We start from the raw sequence: 23,691 nt of genomic DNA on the forward strand, positions 1-23,691 counted from the left end.
GACTTCAGTGCTAGCAAGGTAGATCTGGGCCGATTCTGGCTCGTTCAGCAATCAGCACTCGGACTGATAATAGATGACCATTTTTAAAGTGAACATGACCTGTCAAAAATTGTGTTACGTTTTAAAAAGTCTGGGCGGTTCCATATTTTTTACAACTGCACTGTTATTACTTTTGCATAAAATTATCCACAAATCGACTGAGCCCTTTTAATTTCATGTCTTATAACATGGACTATTGCTCATGCGACTCATCTTAAAGATGAAAAATAAGAGTCCAAAAGGAGTAGCATCAAATTTATGTTGAAAAGAATGTGAAGTTCTAATAGTTGCTCACAGGCCGGCGGCTAGTCCTGGAGTTAGAAAGCGCTGTTTACCTTTGTCCAGCAGAGGGCGCAGTGTGATCAATTGTCATGTAATAGATTACTGGAGTTTATATTTGACGGATAATTTGATCATGACAAATGCATCTCTTTTTAAAAAAAATAATGAATAAACAGGAGTCCACAAACTTTTATCCAAAAATCATCGTTTAATAAGAAATCATACATTCCACCCTCCCTTCCTGGATCAGGGCCTTGTCGTGGCGGAAGGGCTTGTGTGGTCTCATGACCTCCAGGGCTATGTCGTCGGGAGCTGTTAGCTCCCAGTAGGGTCTCCCATGGCGAACAGATCTGGAGTGAAGATCCAGACAAACATGATCCAAAAGCATTCCTATGAGTACACACATTAAAATTCAGTGTACCCTGCCCGGGAAAGGGTTACCGGGACCTACCTCTGGAGCCAGGCCTGGGGGTAGTGTCCGACGGCGAGCGCCTGGTGGCTGGGCAGCCCACGTAACCCGGCCGGGCTCAGCCCGAAATGGCAACGTGGGAGGATCATGTAGGCTCACCACCCGCAAGATCCAGAGTAGGGGTGCGGTGCAATGCCCATCGGGCACAGAGCGGGGGCAAGGGGGCCCCTGGCGTCGTGGAACTTGTCAGCGGAAACTGGTTCTTGGTACGTGGAACATAACCTCACTGGGGGGGAAAGAGCCAGAGCTGGTGCGTGAGGTTGAGAGATACCAGCTAGATATAGTTGGGCTCACCTCTACACACAGTGTAGGCTCTGGAACCAAACTCCTCGATAGGGGTTGGTCTCTCTCTTACTAAGGAGTTGCACAGGGTGAGAGGCGCCGGGCGGGTGTGGGGATACTCACAAGTCCCCGGCTGGCGCCTGTACAGCTGGAGTTTGTCCCAGTAAACGAGAGGGTCGCCTCAATGCGGCTCCGGCTTGCAGAGAGGAAAACTTTGACTGTTGTGTGTGCGTATGCACCGAACAGCAGCTCAGAGTATTCGGCCTTCTTGGAGGCAGTGACTGGAGTTCTAGAGGGGATTCCATGCACTGACTCTGTTGTTTTGCTGGGGGACTTCAATGCTCACGTTGGCAATGACTGGGAAACCTGGAGAGGAGTGATTGGGAGGAACGGACTGCCTGATCTAAACCCGAGTGGTGTGATGTTGTTGGACTTCTGTGCTAGCCATGGTTTGTCCATAACGAACACCATGTTCGAACATAAGATTGCTCATAAGTGTACTTGGTACCAGAGCACTCTGGGCCAAAGGTCAATGATTGACTTTGTGGTTGTGTCTTCTGACCTGAGGCCGTATGTTTTGGACACTCGGGTAAAGAGAGGGGCTGAGCTGTCAACCGATCACCATCTGGTGGTGAGTTGGATTCGATGGCGGGGAAAGCTGCCGGACAGACCTGGTAAACCCAAACGTATTGTGAGGGTGTGCTGGGAAAAGCTGGCAGATGACTCTGTCCGGATGGATTTCAACTCTCACCTCCGAGAGAACTTCTCACATGTTCCGGAGGAGGTAGGGGGAATGGAGTCTGAATGGACACTGTTCCGGACCTCCATCGTGGAAGCGGCTGCATGTAGCTGTGGTCAAAAGCTTGTTGGTGCCTGTTATGGTGGCAACCCAAGAACCCGTTGGTGGACACCAGGGGTGAGGGAAGCTGTCAAGCAGAAGAAGGAGGCTTTTCGAGATTGGCTAGCTCGGGGAACTTCCGATTCTGCGGATGGGTACCGGCAGGCGAAAAAGGCTGCAGCTGTGGCAGTTGCTGAAGCAAAATCCAGAGCATGGGAGGAGTTTGGAGAGGTCATGGAGAATGACTTCCGGGCGGCCTCAAAGAGGTTCTGGAAAACACTCCGACAGCTCAGGAGGGGGAGGGGGGACACTGTCCAAGCTGTGCTCAGCAAGGATGGTGAAACTCTGAACTCGACTGAGCGTATTGTTGGGCGTTGGAAGGAGCACTTTGAGGAACTCCTTAACCCGAGAGACATGCCTCCTGTACAGGAGGTAGGGCCAGAAGTGTCTGGGGGGTCAGATTCCATTTCCTTGGCTGAAGTCACTGAGGTGGTGAAAAAGCTTCGCAGTGGCAAAGCTCCAGGAGTGGATGAGATTCGCCCAGAGTTACTGAAGGCACTCGATACTGTGGGGCTGTCTTGGATGACACGCCTATACAATATCGCATGGACCTCGGGAACGGTGCCTTTGGATTGGCAAACCGGGGTGGTGGTTCCTATTTTCAAAAAAGGGGACCGGAGAAAGTGTGCCAATTATCGTGGCATTACACTTCTCAGCCTCCCGGGGAAAGTCTATGCCAAGGTGCTGGAAAGGAGAATCCGTCCGATAGTCGAACCTAGGATATTGGAGGAACAATGCGGATTTCGTCCTGGCCGTGGAACTATGGACCAACTCTTTACTTTTGCACAGATGATTGAGGGGGCGTGGGAATTTGCTACTCCACTCTACACATGCTTTGTGGATTTGGAGAAGGCATATGACCGTGTTCCCCGAGAGATTCTGTGGGAGGTGCTCCAGGAGTATGGGGTGCCAGGGTCGCTCCGGCGAGCCGTACGGTCCTTGTACTCTCAGAGTTTGAGTTGTGTTCGCATCCTTGGTAGTAAGTCAGGCTTGTTCAGTGTGGGCATTGGACTCCGTCAGGGCTGTGCCTTATCTCCACTCCTGTTCCTGATATTCATGGACAGGGTGGCACGGCGTAGCCTGGGGCAGGAGGGCTTCCGTCGAGGATCTCGGGAGGTGGCATCGCTGCTTTTTGCGGACGATGTTGTTCTTCTGGCTTCTTCGCACGGAGGCCTCCAGCGTTCACTTGAGCAGTTTGCAGCCGAGTGTGAAGCGGTCGGTATGCGGATCAGCACCTCCAAGTCTGAGGCCATGGTTATCTCCCGGAAACAGATGGCATGCTCCCTTCAGGTAAAGGGTGAGAACCTGCCCCAAGTGAAGGAGTTCAAGTATCTCGGGTTCTTGTTCACGAGTGATGGGAAGAGGGATGGTGAGATTGACCGTAGGATAGGTGCAGCATCTGCAGTAATGCGGTCACTGTACCGCACCATTGTGGTGAAGAGAGAGCTGAGCCATAAAGCAAAGCTCTCAATTTACCGGTCAGTCTACGTTCCCACTCTCACCTATGGTCATGAGCTCTGGGTAATGACCGAAAGAACAAGATCGCGGATACAAGCGGCTGAAATGAGCTTTCTCCGACGGGTCGCTGGGCGTACTCTCCGTGATCGGGTGAGGAGCTCAGTGACTAGGGAGGAGCTCGGAGTAGAGTCGCTGCTCCTTCGCATTGAGAGAAGTCAGTTGAGGTGGTTTGGGCATTTGATCAGGATGCCTCCTGGACGCCTCCCACTGGAGGTATACCAGGCACGTCCAACTGGAAGGAGGCCCCGGGGTAGACCCAGGACACGCTGGAGGGATTATATCTCCTGGCTGTCCTGGGAACGCCTTGGGATCCCCCAGGAGGAATTGGTGGATGTTGCAAGGGACAGAGACGTCTGGGCTTCTTTGCTCGCCCTGTTGCCACCGCGACCCTGAAATGGAGAAGCGGAGAAGAAAATGATGATGATGATGATGATGACATTCCACCCTGTGAGTTTTTCGCTGGGCTGTTACCCTCAAATGGTTAACAGTATTATAATGGTGGGCAGTATGACTGTACTGATATCACAGACATGCGTTTACTGAGTATGTTTTATGTTTGCCTGAAAAAGTTAAAAGCTACTATTGCCCAAATGCATGTTTTATTAGAAAGAAAGTTGGGTTTAAGTAGGTTTAGTCCAGGACAATGGTGTCCAACATTAACAGCAGTACAGCAATTCACCTCAGGTTTGAAGATTTACCTTTTATTAATCCCTCCCTATAAATTGCATATATATTTTGGCTCTCAAAGAACCCAAAAGCTCTTAAAAATAGTACCACAAACAACGAAACACAGCAGAAGAGAGTAGAAAACAGCACAGATAGCAGCAGTGGGAGCAGGCAACCAGCCAGCAAGCAGCACCGAACCCTGTGTTTCTTGCAGAGGCGATTGCTCTAAGACTGCAAGGGAAGCTCAGCTTCCCCTAAAATGTCAAAAAATAAGTGATCAAAGATATACTGTTGTGTGTACATGTCATTGAATAAATATGCACTACAACGCGATTAACGTTTGTTCAGAATCAGTTCAGAATTCTTATCACTGTTAGAGACGCGGCTTTCCTCTCAATCATTCGCGCAGATTCACAGTGATTTAAACAGTTGAGCGTCCACAGAGTTCAATGGAGAAGCAGCGAAGTGCAGCGAATCGAGGCGCGTGATTGGATAAATGCTGGGCTTTGTCCCGCCCATCGGACGCTCAGCGTCTCTGGGGTCTATGGGGCAGTGGGCTGGCCTCGGCTGGCCCGGACGCTCAGCTTCTGCATGATGATTGGATGATCTGTCTGAGGCTGAATCCCTTTTTGATTGACAGCGAAATGAACGAATCAGCGACCCTTTGGTGTAGAGATCCGTGGGAGCATTACATTTTCATTCTGTTCTGAGTTGAACTAGACTTTCTCAACCCTCTTAGCGGCATTTTCTTTGTTAAAAACGACTAGCGACAAATCGAGCTTCTATTTCTGGTGGGTTTTTTGTAGCTGCTTGTGTTTGGAGACTGACTTCTATCACTCTTTCTGACTTCTATCGCAGTTTCTGTCCAGCGGGTGCTGCTGAGCCCCTCCACCGTCACAAAGCACTCACAGGCGGACACACTTCACATGGGCCAAGGCCGTTTAAGCAGCCTAGCTCTGCTGGCCATAGAGAGGACACTAGTCAATTCACTGGAAAAGACGCCTTGTTGGTACGACAGGGTCACAGATCATTTTGTTGAAAAGGAACGGAGGGTAGAATTTACGTATAAATAAACCGACACATTTTAAGATGTAGGCCGAAATTAAGCTTCCCCTCCTTGAAAGACCAGCGTCCGCCACTGGTTTCTTGGTATAGCTTCGGACCAACCGCTACCCTGAACTGGATACGCAGTTACAGACAATGAATGAATGTATTATTAGACAGAGGTTTTGCTGGTTAACTTTTCAGGTTTTCATGTATCGACAACAAGCTTTCATTGTGCCATTTGTGATTGTATGGAGCATTTGATTGATTGCACTATTTCTGTGCTACAACTAGTTTACCCATTTTTTCCCACAAGCATAAATGGACACTCTAGCAACCATCAACCAACCACCTCAAACACATTAGCAACAACTTAGCACCCACTCAAAAAAACCACCTCAAATACTATTAATAAAAATTGGGACACTATAGCAACCACCAAGAATAAGCGTAACATCATAGCTCCCACTTAGGCAACATTTTAGCCACCACCTGAAATACCTTAGCAATTGCCCTAACCCCCTATGATACCATAGCAACCAACTGGATACACCTTAACAACACCATAGGACCCGACACTCCTTAGAAACCACTTTCTGCAAGCACCGGTAACACCTTAGAATCTACTGGAATCACTTTAGCAACCACTTTTTTTTACTTTTAATCTTTATCCACAGTTTCTGGCTAATCACATCCCTTTTTTACTTTCCAGGATCTAAATGATCTCAGAGATTTTGCCCCAGTTTTTCAAAACATTTTCAGACTGGATTAAGCTGGTCCAGATATCTCACAATAAGGATTTCTAGATCTGGATTTTCTGTGATTTATTACTCCTCAATATTGCCATCTGCTGGACAAATAATTGTAACATTTTCTGGTAATGAAAAATAAAATTAAATCAAGCACTTTAAGAGAGCAAATTGTTCCCTTTGTTTTCACTCTCCATACTTTACGTATAATTTTATAATAACATTTTATACTATCTTCAATTATATTTTAAATGTCTATATTTTATAGTCACAGTTTAGTCTGAAAAAAACTGAGCTACATGTATGCATGAAACACATTACCAACATTTCAATGATCATAAATTGTCATCAAAATATGCGTGCTTTTAAATTCCCTTTTAAAGAACACCAGTTTATTTCCAAGTCATTCTGTGTTGAAGACACACTTGGCTCCACCTCTCAATGTGGGATCATGGTAATCCTGTTATTTGGTATGAAAACTATCCTAGATTTCTGCTAGAAGATTTGAAAACCCCAATTTTAGCATTTAATCCTTATTAAAGATTGGATTGGATTACAAACTCTAGATCCAAATCTTCAGGATCAAAAAACAAGTAATCAGTTTTGAAAAAAACATTTTTCAAGTTTAATCTAACTAGCTTGTTTTAATCTTGTTGAATACCTTTTGAAAACCGGCCACTGGAAACATTTTAGCAAGAACATAACACCAAGAACAGCACCTAGGGCGCTTTGGCAACCACATTAAACCTCCTGGGATACCATAACAACCAACTAGGTGCACCTTAGCAACAACCTCATATACAACAGGAATTGCTATAGCAATCACCTGGATCACCAAAGAAATTACCTGAAATTTAGCTTGTCAGCCATAGTAACACCTTACCAACCTCACAGAACACATAAAATCTGGATATTTTAGATTCATCTGCTCTTTACTGACTGTGCTGCTTTACTGCTATACTGCTGAGCTACATATTGTGCTTTCTTTATGGCCAGCTGAGTGTTCTCTTCACTGATGTCCAGATGCCACACAGCTCTCACAGTGCCACCAAAGTAAGGAAACATCAGAACACAAACTCCACATCCTAGAGCCTCCACCTCTCCCTTGCTCACTGTTGCCATCACCTCACAGAACTCAGTAGGACTTGGCCAAGGTTCTTGGATTCTGAACCGCACAATGTTCGTTTCCACAGATGCCAAATCCACCTGGTACAGAGGAGGACTGCATTCCATCAGAGCTGCAAGTAAACAGAGACTTTACATTACTCTTCTAAAAAATGTTCCACATATATTTCAGTCTTTTATCTACTGGAGTTTTGGGAGAGGCATGTTGTTGCATTCTTTTCTGCTGTAGAATCATTCAGCAGCCTTTGAGTCACCAATCCACCTACTAACGTGTGTTTTGGGACCATGGGAGGAAACCGGAGCACCCAGAGGAACACCCTCTGAACACCCGGAGCGGGACTTGAACCCACAACCTCTAGGTCCCTGGAGCTGTGTGACTGCGACACTCCCTGCTGGACCACCGTGCTGCCCCCTGAGAGACTCTGTCATGTGATTTAGTTGCAAACTGCTCCTCCAGCTGTTTATTTTTTATTTTTTTTTGTAGTAACACTTATTTTTCCAGCATTTAAATATTGGTCTTTGAGATGTATCAAATATAAATGCATTAATTTTTTACATTTATTTCGATTTTACACATGGAACTCAGGTTGTAAAATGTTTAGCTTGGAAATGTGAAATTTAATCATTAACAAAAATATTTCTAAGCATTTATCACATAATTATAGCTGTTGCTGATTAGTCTGTGAAATATTTCATAATGTAATATACACTCCACTCAGTGGAGTGGTCATGCACCATTTAATACATTTGGGAATTTTAATTAATATTAATATAGGGGTGCCTAAAAAAACATTTGGACATATATTTTAAGTCAAGCTGCCACAGCTGTGTTTATGACTTTTAAAGGCATACATCACCTTTAGCAAAGCACCTGGCATTTCTGTGGTCCTCCTTCATTCTACCCATCATGTCCGTTAGAGCAATCTTACCAGCCGCAGCCAAAATTCCTCCTTTTCGTAGCCCACCGCCCAGTGCTTTACGAGCTCTTGCTGCCTTCTGAATGAACTCTTTGGGTCCAGCTAGCATGGTGCCCACTGGTGCCCCCAAACCCTACAAAAACATATCATGATAAATAAACTCAGAAGTACAAAAGAATCTAGATCTTTGACTATGAATATGGATTCTTTTTTGTTCTTTATAATCTCCATCAGGAAATGATATGAAAGGCAAGGCAAGGCAAAATGTATTTTCAAAATGTATTTTCACTGTGATTTCATTTATAGGTCAAGGACATTTAGCACAGCTGTGAAACGTATCTAATGTGGGAATAGACATACTTCAATTTCATATGCATCTGTTAGATAGATCAGATAGATAGATTCAACTTTATTGTCACACACACACACACATCCCACACACATCTGTATCCCAGTTAAAAGCTGTCTGTGTATTTCTAGAACAAAGAAGCTTGATCACTTGGACATCAGCAATGCCCTTAACAGGGTACATAAAATGTTACTACACTTGATATGAATGTACAGTATCCAATATTAAGACAAATCACTTAAAAAGGCTAGTCATTTGGTTTCAGTGGAAAACCTCAAAAACCTTGGAATCGCTGGTTCAGCATGGAAATGGTTCGAGTCTTATCTGGATGATTGCTCTTACCAGGTAACATGGAACGGATCTATTTCTGCTCCATGCAGGCTCTCAACTGGTCTCCCTCAAGGCTCTGTGCTAGGTCCTCTTCTCTTTCCATTGTATGCACGTTCTCTTGGTGATATAATTACCTTTCATGGGTTCTCTTACTACTGATGGTATGACATGATATGATGGTTATGCTGATGACACTCAACTAATACTTTCCTTCCCACCATACAGTTTCCAGTTGCATCTCGTAATGTCTGACTGGCATTGCTTCTTGGATGACAGCTCACCACTTGAAGCTCAATCCTAGCAAGACTGAACTGCTTTTCCTAGAATGGCCGATCCTCACCAACATTTTTCTATTCTCATTTGGGAACTCCTCAATGGTTACGTTTGGAGATGCAAGGAGCCTTGGTGTCATTCTGGATGGCCAGCTATCTTTCGCAACCCATATCGCGAACCTGTCCCGGTCATGCAAATTCCTACTGTACAACATCCTGCGGACCCGACCCTTTTTTTCTCTGGAGGCTCCCCAGGTGCTTGTCCAGACTCTAGCCATTTCAAGGCTTAACTACTGCAACTCACTCCTGGCTGAACTTCCTTTGCAGGCCATCAGAATGATTCAGAATGCAGCTGCTCGGCTTGTCTTCAATCTTCTAACGTTTTCCCATGTCACTCTCTTCTTTGGCTTCCTGTAGCTGCCCACATCAGGTTTAAAACTCTCATGCTTACCTACAAAGCCAAGAATGCACCAGTCCCTCCCTACCTTATGGCTATGGTCACGAGTCGGACTGCACCACAAGCCCTTGGAGCTTCAAGTTCAGCACGACTTGACCTGCCATCCCTCACATGGAGGACCTGGTGCCCAGATGATGGAACGTACTTGCACTGGCTGTCCAAATAGCTGACTATCTTACAGTCTTCGAACGCAGACTGAAGACCCATCTCTGTGACCCACTTAGGTGAGCACTAATCTAAGTGTTCCCTGTAACAGACTGTTTTTGCTCTTACTCTGCACTTAATACCTTTCTTTCTAGGTATGAGCACTGACTAGTTTTTCCTTCTAGGTTTGAGCACTGACTAGATTGAATTGTGTATTGCACTTACTATGTTTTGTAAACTGAATGGTCTGTAACTGGTATCCTACCTTAGACAGAGAGACACTGACAGTATGGCAGTGTTGCAGGATGATAGATGGATGAACACTCAGTGCCACTGCTGCATTCATCAGCCTGGCACCATCCATATACAGACTAAGCCCATACTCATCCACTACAGAACGCAGCTACGAGAAAGAAAATGCAGCCATCAGAAAACCACCATATTAATAAATATGAACATTCCTACATTCCCATGATATACACTGCAAATCTGAATATGCTGTATAGGGTTACAGCGTGAAGGATTGCCCCAAGGCATCTCAGGATATCATGGATATATAAGGATATATAATGAACTAAGGAGCTGGTTGAAACACTCTCTTAAAACATCAACTGTATGTTATTGAATACTGTGTGAAACACAGTAGATTTGTTTTGTAAGAAATATCTAAAGTGTACTGTAGTGATAAGCTTTTATTCACATTACATTTAAATATGTTTTTTTTTAATCTATGCATAACTTCTATAATTGGCAAGGGTGTTTGTCATTGTTCTCTTTGTAAGATAATAATCCTGCAGAAGTTTAATATTAAGATTGCAGGTTATTTATAAATCACCAAGTGAATAATATAATTTAGGGTTGAATTGTATGACTTTACACCTAGCTCAGTGATAGAAATGGTTTGATTATTTGTTCTTCTTTCTCCCTTAGAGCTGCACTCACAGGGTGCATGATCAAATATTTACATAATTGTAAGGAATATAACAAGTGTTGGTAGTTGTTCACCAACCTCCTGCAGGAATGAGAGAGGAAGGACTCGTCCACCCAGGATGTTTTGTGTGTTTTCCACACACACCAGGCGAGAGCGGGGGTAGTGGGCATCAGGGTAGCCGTGACGGATCTTTGAGACCAGCTGGTCCAGATCAAATGTTCCATCAGCCAGAGTTGTGACAGTGGTGGAGTGTACTCCAGCAATCTGAACACATCAGAGCAGGTGCATTTCATCAACATCCAACACACCACCATCAGACAAAAACAAAAACAAAAAACTGATTTCAGGACTTCAGACATCGGTAGTAGTTCAGGAATGAAAATATTAACAAATAATGAAAGCACACACTGAATTAAAAGGTCTTAAATCATACCTGTGCACTTCCTCCTTGTTCATAGACATGATGATAAGAGAGATCCCCCACTATCATCTCATCCCCCCTCTCCCTGCAGTGCACCATCACTGAAAGACAGAGAGAACTGTAAGAACATCAGGAATATAAATTATATCAAACGGCCCATACATTTTATTATAGAGGTCAGCTACATGAGCATTTTCTATTTGACTATTTTAAAATAAATCATGAAAATTAAAAATGACAAACACTAAACACAAGTAACTTACCAAAGTATTTGCAGATGGCTCTTATTAGTTTGCAGATTACTCTTATTTTCCACCGTTGCAACTAAAATTATATATATATATATATATATATATATATATATTTATTTATATTTATATTTATATAATAACTATATAAAAACTCAATGTCTGCATGTTTACTCAATTTCTGCCACATTGAAATGAACAGACAGCTTTCTTTGTGTCCAGGAGGAGACTTCAGGGCTCTGGTGCTAGGGAGCCATACAACCCAGCATATATCCAAGAGCATACAAAACAATACATTTTCACAATTTTTTCCCCTTCACTGTTGCTACTGAAAAATGGAAACTAATTTAAACTTAACTTCTGGGCACTGTACACCATCCATCTTACCTGCAATCAGATTGCTCATGGTCCCTGTGGGGACGAACAAAGCTGCTTCCATTCCAAAAATATCAGCTGCCAATTTCTGCAGCTCTACAGAAACACAGAGAGAAAGGAGTCTTTAATTACAGAACTTTACTTTCATCTAATTAATCAACAGATTTCAGACTTCTGACTTTTTGTATTTTTAGCAAACTTATATTACACAAATTGCCTCAGGTATTAATTTTTGTAGGCCCTAACTATGAAAATCATATGACCTTAAGCCTCGTGACTTTACAGAGATATTGAAACAAAAGATTAATAAGGTCATATATAAAGGATTCTGAATTTCCTGCAGAAGTTATGAGTCCTGTCCCGCCCTTAGAGGCAGATTTAGAAGAGGCTTCCATGGCCCTGAGCCAACAGGACAAATGTTCTTCATGTTCTGTGAAGGCCCCATTCAGTACAGTATCTTTGCCACTGAGGGATATAGAGCCCACTACCACAGCAGCTGCAGTCAATGCTGCACTAGAAGTGAAAAATATTTTACCATACTGAAGACTTGAATTATTTTATTTGGAAATTAAAAATCAACATGAACATATCTGTCAGCACAGTATGTGAAATACACAAATTAGTCTGTAAACATTTGGGAGATTACGCTGGTTTATGAAAACTCTGTTTAAAATCGTTTGGTTGTGGGGTTGTTACTGGTTGTCGTTTGGCTGCTGTAGTTGTTAGACTGAAAGTTTAAGGTGTATCATCACTGCCCAAACGCTTCCAGACACCTGCTCATCCAAGTTTCCTTTGGCTGCAGTAAGAACTTTCTATGAAGATCATACAATATTTTAGCTAAAAGGTATATAGTATATCACAGATATATGTATTAATTAATTTACTAGTACTGAAATGTAGATGAGCTTTCTTACTGTCAACAGTTGGGTCTTCTCCAAACACATCGCCGTCCACGTGAGCGTGTGACATCGCGCTCCGCATCGCAGTCCCGGGTTTAGTGACTACGTCACTGCGGAGGTCCACTGTGTGAACGGACACAGGTCCGCTCCTGTCCGCTTCTCGATGTCTGTCAGCTGCTACAGCTTTGGGGCCGTCATAATAAAATCTTAAAGAGCCATGTATTTGGCTCTTACAGAGCCTCCTCTGCGCGGGGGAGCAGTGTTTTACACAACGCATTAATAAGCGAACAGAAGAGTACACAGTGTTAACAGCAGACATGTTTCTCTGCAGCTTTACTCACAGTATTCGCTTTACCTGAAGCAAACTTCCAAACGATATTCGCCAGACAGTGCAATAACTACATATTGTGAACTTATTCACACACACTGGCGTTCAATGTTTTTACTGCTACAGAATTTGAAAATATCCATCCATCCATTATCTGTAACCGCTTATCCATTTTTTTTTTTTTAGGGTCGCGGGGGGTCCAGAGCCTACCTGGAATCATTGGACGCAAGGCGGGAATACACCCTGGAGGGGACGCCAGTCCTTCACAGGGCAACACAGACACACACACATTCACTCACACACTCACACCCATGGACACTTTCGAGTCGCCAATCCACCTGCAACGTGTGTTTTTGGACTGTGGGAGGAAACCGGAGCACCTGGGGGAAACCCACGCGGACACGGGGAGAACACACCGACTCCTCACAGACAGTCACCCGGAGCGGGAATTGAACCCACAACCTCCAGGCCCCTGGAGCTGTGTGACTGCGACACTACCTGCTGCACCACCGTGCCGCCATAATTTGAAAATATTATTATCAGATTTACGAGTTATTTAAGGCACAGCGTCTTTTCAAAATAAAAGTCTTGGGTCTAAGGCATTTAAATATCTGCATTTAAATACGTAAACCCTGTAACACACTCCTGAAAGCTGATTGTACATCAGCTTCCCTATGTATTGCATGTAAACCTTTTAACAAATTTGTGAAAAAAGATTCTATGTGAGATTTCCTATATTTTCTATGGTTTGTGGTTTGATGAGTGTCACAATTAATTGACATGACTCACAGCCACAATTTCGGGCCTAGGATGAAGCACACCCAATGACCAATATCCTTCATGCTCATTTGGACATGTAAACCTTGTAACAAATTTGTGAAAACAGATTCTGTGTCAGATTTCCTATATTTTCTATTTCTGGACTAGGAAAGATTGGTGTCACAATTAAATGACATGACTCACAGACCCAATTTCGGGCCTATGATGTAGTACACCCAAGGACCAATATGTCCAAATGTTTTTTAATAACCAGGATATCCGTAGGTGATTGTCTGGCGAATATCAAACGCTGAGCCAACTTTACTGTGGTGGACCCGGGGTTATTATCGACCATAGGTGGGGGGGGTTGGTTCTTATCAGTATCACTATCTCTCTTAGTATCAGTGTCAATATTTATCGGCAAGGTTTAATCAAAATGTAATCAAAATGACACAAATATTGCATACCTAATTAAGAAAGACAATGTGGCTATTTACTGTGTTTGGGGTTAATAAGTCCACTCACACAAACAAAACCACAAACATTCTATGAATGCAGGTGTGTCCACAATCTCCCAACTGTCCGTTATTTATAGCCTAATGGCCAGACAACCACACGTCTCATACACTAGCCTTTAATCCCGGCGCTGTAGCAAGTTTCGGTTTTGAAACTTTGTTGAAAATAACTGCGGAACCATCATACAGTTCCTCCGGTTAAACTCGGAACATTTCTCGAATACCTGAATGTGTGAAAGGGGCGTTTACTCTCTGCCACTTTACATATATTGACCTGTTGCAGTGCTGTTGCCAGTATGGAAATTTAAGTGTCATTTCACTGCTGTTGGAAAGCAATGTACCTGTATGGCGAAAAACATTCTCCCTTAGTGTAAAACAAAAAATAAATAAGTAAATAAAGTAGAAATTATATTAGCTTTGCTACAAACGATTCTGACGTCCAGGCATGTCAACCAATAGAAACAAGGGGTGGGCACCGGCAAACCACAGATGAAAATCCTAATGCAGGACGGTGTGCAGTGAAACTTTTTCTGTTTTTTGATGCCAGACTAGCAGAATTAATTAATTCACGTAGTCGTATGTCAGCCCCTACGGAGCCCCTAAAGGGACAGGGGGAAAAATAAAAAAAGACTATTGATTTTGCATTCCCTCGCAAATATTTGCGTTCCCTCGCAAAACCTTTTGAGTTCCTTTGTCCATGCGCTTGCACTTTAAATTCTCTCATCCTTATTTCATAGCAATTAACAACACAGCAACAAACGTTTCAGTTTGCGCTCCCCAATAACATATCCATGTTTTCTGCTCAGAACAGATGCTATGCGTTTATATTTCAGTCCAAGATCAAAGTAAAATTCAACGAGCTGCTCCATAGTTCACCTGACACGCACAGCAAGCACAGTACAACGGAGCCCACAGAGTATTTGCGAGGGAACGCATTATCTTTGCGAAGGAACGCAAAGATAAAAAGGAACGCAAACCAAGTCCCTTTAGGGGCTCCGTATCAGCCTGGCACATCTGCTTTGTCTTGTCTCCCGCTGCATTTCAAACTGAGTAACTCCACCCCTGCTCCAGCTATACACACTTTTAGATGGACACGATTTTCTTGCGTATGTGTCCTTGTGATACCCTTACAACATGCTAATAACAAGTCAACTGAGTTAATTCTCTGAGAAGTAGTTGTCCACTGCTTATTTTTTTCATCCACCGATATGATTTCAAATTTTATTTTAAGCTTTCATCGCTGGCTGTGATCATGACTCAGAAATACGTTACATTAAGTCATGAAATTCAACAAATTCTGAATTCCCTTTCAGGTTAGCTGTGGCTGGATCTCATATATAAAGTAGCTGCTGCCTATGCCATCGCATGAGTATGTAACTTCGAAAGCTGTGGTTTTGAATACCTCTGACCAAATCATATTCTAGGTATGACTCGAAGGCGAGCAACATGTCACATGGTTTTCAGGACACAAATATGTAAATTGTCACTAACCAGGTTAATTACATTTTGAGATAACAAATCAATATACATCTCTCTGATTATTCTAGCTTTTGCTAGCATGAAGTAATACATTAAAATTTATGTTCTACTTTACAGAAAATTAGCTGGATTTTGGGACATTTTAAATTGGTTAAGCATCTATTTTGCCATCAGAATACAGGCTGGGTTAACTAATTAAGTAGCATTTTATACTAATATTTGATTCAGACATGTTTCATGGCTTCTTCGCAGTACAGCGTAATACAGTAGACAGCACTAATGATATTTCAGACAGAGCCTGTGTCTGTATTTGCACCTTACTTACTGTTAGGTCTTCTAAATAGAGTGTCAGCCATTTTGTATTGTCCAAATTCTTATTTCCAAATAATATTCTTTTCAAATGTTCATTTATTTCAATCAGAAGTCTGATTCAGTTTTAACTCATGGACTGATAGACTAATAAACCAATGTCTTTTACTTTCTAGGAGCTAAAATCTAAAACTCATGTAATATTATTATAGTGGACATACTGGCAAACTGAGGACATTACTGAAATGGATTGTGAAAATAATAATGTCAGATTATTTATGTAAAGCAATCTACAATAAATTATTTTGGGCACAATAAATAAGAATAATTTGAGAGCTCTGTAATGCGCCTGGACTCTCTGGTGTCACGCTGAAATAGTTTGAAATAATGTGCTCCTATTTACAGCTCCTCCTCTTGGTCAGACCTGGCCTCCTGATGCTGTGAGGTCATGAAGGCAGGAGTGGAGGTTTGCAGGCCTTTACTGGCTGTGTTTACAGTAGCCAGTTTGTCAGGCTTACTCTAATAAAAGCTTGTGGGAGGTGTCAGGCTGGGCTGTGAAAGTGAAGAGAACAGCTGCCCAGGTTTCCAGTAAGAGGCATGATAGCTGGAAGGGGAGTGGAGGGAGGGTGTGTCTGTTTTCACTCTGTCTTCACAATGTATTCTAATGAGAACATTTGTCCTGTTGGCTTAGGGCCATGGAAGCCTCTTCTAAATATGCCTGTAAGGACTGGACAGGACCCATAACTTCTGCAGGAAATTCAGAATCCTTTATATATGACCCCATTAATATATTGTTTCAATATCTTTGTAAAATCATGAGGCTTAAAATCATATTTTCAAAGATTTTCAAAGTTAGGGCCTACAAAAATTAATACCTGAAGCCATTTGTGTAATATAGGTTTTTTTAAAAATACAAGAAGTCAGATTGAGCTTATTGGGAACTGAAATGTGGCTAGTACTTCTGGCTGAGGTTCCTATGTGCCTCATGCCTTTAACTTCAAAATGTATCTGTGTGACTTTAATACACATTGTTTTATGCCCACAAACTGTGTCCTGGCTGTGCTTTTTTACATAACAGCAAAGAAGTGCTCTGTTGTGAAAGCTGTCATTGCAATTCAGTAAGAGGGAGGGCTTACTGGAAGTCGGTTTGAAAGGGTTCCCTTCATTCTTCAGTTTTCTCAGCAGTGAGATTCTACTTGCTGATTGAACTGCATATTTTTCTAACCAAAACTATGCATACAGACTGTGTTATTGCACATGTGAGATATTTACTTTAGAAACATAGGTTGTAGAGGGTTTTTTGCCAGGTTATTTACCAATGAGTGCATTTTTTTTAACTTATGTATTTTATCCATTTGTCCATGTGTTCTACTTTTACTACTGAAAGGACCTATTGTTTTCGGGACAGTTTGCATCCATTCTAGAAGAACTTGGACAGCATATTTGCCTTACTAATATGAAAGCATAGCTGCATCTGCATATTGATTTATTTGACAAATTGAAACAGTATATATATCTCATTTTGATCCTGCATCAGATCTGACTTTAGATTATGTTATTCAGCTGCTATATCTGACCAGCTTTATAAAACCCAAAATGGTCAGAGTGTCCTGCAGTGTAGCTGCATCATTTCCCACTTAGAGACTTAGAAGCTAAACATAGAAGAGATGAGTTAAGGCATACTTTAATGGTCATGGCACAGCTGAGATGAGAATCTAATGGCTTTATTTTGGTGGAGTGTTTACAGCAACAATACAAACACAAAACTCACCCACCCACTTTTCTAAATGGTCTCAAACCTGCCAGCTACAATACAACACTGCCCTAGACATCACCAACCCCACATTAGTTTATTGTCTGAAACCGCTTATCCAATTCAGGGTCGTGCTGGGGCCGGAGCCTACATGGAATCACTGGGTGCAAGGCGGGAACACACCCTGAAGTGGGTGTCAGTCCTCGCACATTCAACCACACTTTGCCAATCCACATACCAACATTTGTTTTGGACCGTGGGAGGAAACCGGGTCCAGGAGGAAGCCCATGTGGACACGGGGAGAACACACCAAACTCCTTACAGGCAGTCACCTGGAGCAGGACTGTCCCTGGAGCTGTGTGACTGTGACACTACCTGCTGCGCCACAGTGTTTCCCACAGCACAGCTTATTTAGATTGAATAATTGTCTCTTGACAGAGCTAAACCATCAGCAACCACATGACTTACTTAAAATTTCATACCTTAACTGACCCAATCTTTTGAACTGTACTGACCTTTAGAAGACCTTATAACAAATCTAATGAATGTTAACTAAGTATCTGAAGTAGTGTTGCACTGATACCGTATCGGTATCGGCACTGATACTAGCACTTAAACACAGTATCAGTATCTGCTTTTTGGGGCACCACCCATGAAGCAGATACTGATGCACAGGCCCATCGCTAGATGCAGCTCGACTTTGAAGTTTGGGTAGATTAAAAACAGACTGGGTATTTCACAATGCACAACCAGTTTTTGGCGATTTTTATGGAGACTGGAAAAATTTTACACACTACATGACTGGGGATAACACACTACACAAACCCCAAACTCCCCAACCAAACACATTTCATAGGAGACACAGAAATACAGACATACAATTCACTGGGATTATTGTTTGCGCTTCTATTTGTGTAGACTCACCAAGAAAAATACAGAAAAATGTCTTTGGTTCATGGATAGGAAAACATTGTGAGCGCAGTCTCTACACACCACAGCGGGAGCTGCACATAGTTCCACCTCCACAGACTCCTAACTATTATTACCAGTAGCTTGACCAGAGGAGGATAGGTCATCTCTTGTGAGCCTTGGTTACTACCAAGGTTTCTTCCTCAGCTGAGGGAGTTTTTCCTTGTCACTGTCGCCCTTGGCTTGCTCACCTGGGGATTTTTACATTTTTACATTCTTTACATTTTTACATTTCATGTCAAAACTTTGTCTTACCGGAATTCTGTGCAGCTGCTTTGTGACAACATCAGTTGTAAAAAGCGCTATACAAATAGATTTGATTTGATTTGATTTGATTTTATCTTAAATGGTTCATAAATATTAGGCAGTAGCCATAGTGCGCTCCACAGTGCTGCGTCATATAAGGTGGAAATTGAAAATTTGAATAAAGTTGGAATAAAGACTGTAACGGCATGTTTTGTGGCTCACTATGTTCTGCTACCGTTAATACTTGTTATTTGGGGATGTGCATCAGCTCTATTTAACATATTGTTGTTTTTGTATAGTTTTACCATTTAATCCGTCCTCCAATATAGAGCGCCACTGCACGTGCCCGTGTTTACTTTCTGTTCTCTGTTCTCATTGGCTGTTGACAGAACTCGTTCAAAGGTGAGTTGGTGGAGTTTACACTACGCAACTACATCCAAAGTCAGGTCGAAAAAAATCAAACGTTTGATATGCTGCATCTGAAATTCGATTTCAAGGCAAAAAAATAGTAAAATCGGTCTTAAAGTAGTTTAACCCCAGCATGCGAAAGAACACTGACTTCATTCAAGCAACCACAAATAAGCACGCTAACACAGGTCAGCAGCAGTACTTAGAAAATGCATTTCACAGTCATGACAAATATCCTCATGACAGTGTAAAAAGGCTTACTAAGGTTATACCTTCCTACTTGCTCTTGTTACTGCATTGTGGATTTTTTATTTTTATTTTTTTCATGGCTCTGAAACATTAAATTTTTTAATGTGCAGTTAATAAAGAAGTAAATGTAGCTCATTCAAGCTTATATCTTATTAGCATTACAGAACACTAACAAATTAAAATCTGCAAGTAGAGCAGTATAAATATCTGGATTTATAGGCACCTATCTAGTAGTTAAGATAGATAGAGCTGGTATCGACAGATACTTGAACATGAAGTATTGGTATCAGTAGGGAAAAAGTGGTATCGGTTCATCCCTAATCTGAAGTGAGATACAAGAGATAAGACTGGTCAAAATAAATACTTGAAATACTGCCATCCCCTCTCTGTCCACTTTGGATAAATGCATCACCCAACAATTTTTAAACCCAAATGTACAATTGCAACAAAAAAGGTGTGGAGAGCAGTATGTGAAATGCTAGTAACACAGACGTAGTGATTGATTCATTCTGTTTAATGACAAAATAATTATATGACATGTTATATATTTCGGTTGAATGTTGTTTTTGTTGTAAATGTTTGCTCCTTATAAATTTCTGCCAAGAACATATTTAAAAAATTTTGTGAGAGTATGGTTACCTTTGTGTTAAGTCCTTTTTTCTTTTATCAATACTAAATAATCATTTGGGGACTGAAGTTTCCACTTCTCCAGTTTTGAAAGTTAAACATTTTTGTCGTATATTGCTTTTTGACCTTTACACACATAGGTTTCTCCAGATTACCTGAAAGTGCAGAAGATAATATGCGCTGAAGGGGATGAAACTCCAGTCTTCCCTGCAACCATTCATTGCACTTAAACTGCTGGTTTATTCAGTTTGTTGGCACTTTTTTTGTGTGTGTTGAGCCATGACCCTTCTTACTCATAAAGCGCTTGGCTTTTACTGGAAGCTTCTTTTATACACATGCATGATTGCATCACCTCTTTTATACCCATGCATGATTATTTTTATGATAAATCCTGAAGCATTTTACAATGTCATTCTTAATCAGAATGTCATACATGAACCAATTCCCGCATTAGTATTGATTTATTAAAACTGTGGAGTTGAACAAGGTTAAACATTTTATGAACTTTGAATTATCACCCTCAGTTTTTTCCTCATTCAATCACTGAATTTTCTGCCTTTTCTGTTTCTTATCTGACTTTATTTACAGCATTTGTCACGGATTGATATTGAGGGTACTGCTGTCAGTTCCTTGCAGTCGATTTTAAATTTACTTTAAAATATTAATATCAACAAAGCCTTGAGGTATATGTGTGATGATGATATTTCTTTTTTGTTCTAGACAGTTTTTAGGTGGCTTTTATATTGTTATAGGAATTATACTGTATTGACCAAAATTAAGAATTATATTGTGATTTTGTTATTGTGGTTATGTTTTTATATATTGTAATTATGGCGGCACGGCGGTGCAGCAGGTACTGTTGCAGTCACACAGCTCCAGAGTCCTGGGATTGTGGATTCAATTCAAGTCCCACTCCGGGTGACTGTCTGTGAGGAGTTTGTCTGTGTGTGTTCTCTCAGTGTCGATGTGGGTTTCCTCCGGGTGCTCCGGTTTCCTCCCACAGTCCAAAAACACATGGTAGGTGGATTTGCAACTCAAAAAAGTGTCCATAGGTGTGAGTGAATGTATGAGTCTGTGTTGCCCTGTGAAGGACTGGGTGTGTTCCTGCCTTGTGCTCAATGATCCTGTGTAGGCTCCGGACCCACCCCGACCCTGAACTGGACAAGCGGATACAGACCGTGAATGGATGTATTGTAATTTTGGTTATATCATTCAACCCTAAGTGGAACTCTATTATATATACAATCACACTTCTGTATGCATTTTATTTTTAATTTTTAGCACTACAAGGCAACTCCTTTAAAGCCAAAAGACCTTTGATGAGATGCTCTGCCATCTCATCATAACCATGACATACACATATATCATGTAATTAATTTCCCATCAGTGTTTATGCAGTTTTTTCACAAAATATCACACACACCAACTACTGGTTCCATGAAAGAAGCAATCCCGCTTTCCATTAGGAAAAATCCATGCCACCAAGGGCACCAGTTCAAAAGTTCTGCTTTAATTTCACCTGTCTGCTCTAAATCTGTCCTGCATTTGTTTTTTTCTTCATCTCTCTCTATAATTTTTTTTCCTTCAAGACCTGATTCCTGGCAGCAGATGGGATTCTGCATGTATTCCAGTAAAAGTGCAAGACCACATGATTCTGGATTGTTATAGAAGAGGCCAATGTGATGTAGTTCAAAGTGATGCTTTCGATCTCCTACTGTTTGTTTTATCAGAACCCTCCAGGAGTGTTACATCAGCCATAGGGTCATTGACTGCCTTTTTTCTTTCATAAGCATAAACAATATTCTCTGTGTGTGTGTGTGTGTGTGTGTGTGTGTGTGTATTTGTTCATATACCCTCTGTGCACAGGCCTCAGAAGTATGCTGTGCCTCTCTCAGCTGAGCCGTTTTTCTGACACAAAATTGGATTAGCTGTGAACGGAGAGGGAGAGACAGAGAAATATTGACTCCTTCTCGGAAAAGCAAAGAGAGAGGGTGACGCCTTTCCAATAACCATAAACCCTGGGGCTGAAAATAGACCATACAAATGTGTATATATCACACGTGAGCTCCTTCTGTTTGCAGACAGAGGATGGTGCTCTTCCACTTTCTCTTTCAAGGTGCAATCAGTCTCTCTAAAGTCAACACACTCATAGTAATGCCAGTAATCAAAACAGAATGTGGCAAATTAGTCCTACTATCAGGGCAGCATGCAAGAGTACAAAGTGTATTTTCATACTTTACACACAGAGCCAGGGGGGCAACTTTCAAATCTTCATGCAAATACATTAAAGATACGGTGCACTCATATGTATATGACTTTAAATACATTCACAAGGAAGATTTAATGCTTCTTGGTTTGTCTCCATGCACACATTGTTTATTAGCTACAGGACAAGCCAACATGCTTTTCCAGTAAGAGTTTCAAATGGGCTGTTTGTGTGCCCTTTCTCCTGCTCCCTCTCACGCTCACTCTCTAGCTTACTTGCTTTTTGGTTTTGTTAAAAATGTTCAGAATGTTTCAGTTAATGTTCATCAAACATGATGAAAATGATTTAATTTAAGATCACAATTTTATTTGTGATTTATGGTTATTTAGGAACTTGCAAAATGGAGATCACTACAGTGTAACACACTTTGTTTTGCATTAACAAGAAGTTTAATAAATGCCCATTGATGTACATACACGTTTTCAAAGAAACTCGCTCAGTACACAATATAAAAACATAAATAGCCATAAGACATATTTCAGTTCTATAGTTTGATATTTTAAATTTGATTTTTTAAAAGTTTGATACATTTTGAACATTCCAAAATATAGAAATGCATTGAAATATAGCAGCCATTGTTATATCCCTGAATGATCAATGACTTGATAGTCATTTGCATGCTATATACAAGCACATTACAGATTTACATTTCCTTCAGTAAAGCATTATTGTAACTATACCACCTTTTTCTTATTTATTCCTAAATGCCTCCTTAGCTATTAAAGACAGTTCAAATTATGCACAAATCTATTGTTTGTAATAATGTCATTTTTACACCTTAGCCAAACAATGTCAGGCAAAAAATAAGACCACCCACAAAAACTTTTACATGTCTTCATTTTTATTATCTGTAGGTGTTCCACCTTCTTTTGAACTGTTTGACTGATCCTGGGTAAACTCTTTAGTATCCCACACACTGGTGGCTTGTTACAAGTAGGACTTCACCTGTGCAGTCATTTGTTTGTTTGTTTGTTCAAGTCAGGAAGTGAAATTTTTTTTTGAACTTCAAAAATTGCAGAGCAAAATCCGGCTTTATTTTGTTTGCGTTGCACCAGCAGATTTTTCAAACATGTGAGAACAGGGCAAAAGCAAACCATGTGCAACCTGTGACACATTGCAAATATTTATATAGTTGTAATGTTCCTCTGAACCCCACCCCTCTTTCTCTCTCTCACTCTGTCAGTCTCTCTCTCTCTCTCTCTCTCTCTCATGAAAATGTCACTTGTCATTTTCAAATCTTGTAGAAAATGGGAAAAATTTATAGGGTAGAGGGTTACATTGGTAACAGTTCATTAGAGATGCGTTGGAGTGGGGTTTTAGGTCTAAGACCAGTTAACTGACATCAGCACTTGACCTTAATAATGCTCT

General features: G+C 41.6%; 1 protein-coding gene across 1 annotated transcript; it reads right to left on the minus strand.

The window, feature by feature from the left end:
- Positions 1 to 6,868: 6,868 nt before the first annotated feature.
- On the minus strand, positions 6,869 to 12,734 carry LOC136690973 (uncharacterized). The gene is made up of 7 exons (XM_066663140.1): positions 12,431 to 12,734; positions 11,529 to 11,612; positions 10,906 to 10,994; positions 10,551 to 10,736; positions 9,807 to 9,944; positions 7,930 to 8,122; positions 6,869 to 7,185 (listed from the first exon to the last, which is right to left on the minus strand). The coding sequence occupies exons 1-7, from the start codon at positions 12,732 to 12,734 to the stop codon at positions 6,869 to 6,871; spliced, it is 1,311 nt and encodes a 436-aa protein (XP_066519237.1).
- Between the last annotated feature and the right edge of the window lie 10,957 nt (positions 12,735 to 23,691).

The sequence above is a fragment of the Hoplias malabaricus genome, chromosome 3 (genome assembly GCF_029633855.1).
Source record: "Hoplias malabaricus isolate fHopMal1 chromosome 3, fHopMal1.hap1, whole genome shotgun sequence".
Classification (NCBI taxonomy): Eukaryota; Metazoa; Chordata; class Actinopteri; order Characiformes; family Erythrinidae; genus Hoplias; species Hoplias malabaricus.

Excerpts from the sequence above, each read along its gene's own strand:
- LOC136690973 (XM_066663140.1), bottom strand. The coding sequence starts at position 12,734 with ATGTCTGCTGTTAACACTGTGTACTCTTCTGTTCGCTTATTAATGCGT. Across the intron at positions 9,945-10,550 it reads CTCTCTCATTCCTGCAGGAG|CTGCGTTCTGTAGTGGATGA; the intron begins GTTGGTGAACAA and ends TCTTTCTCGTAG. Across the intron at positions 8,123-9,806 it reads TCAGTGTCTCTCTGTCTAAG|GGTTTGGGGGCACCAGTGGG; the intron begins GTAGGATACCAG and ends ATGTTTTTGTAG.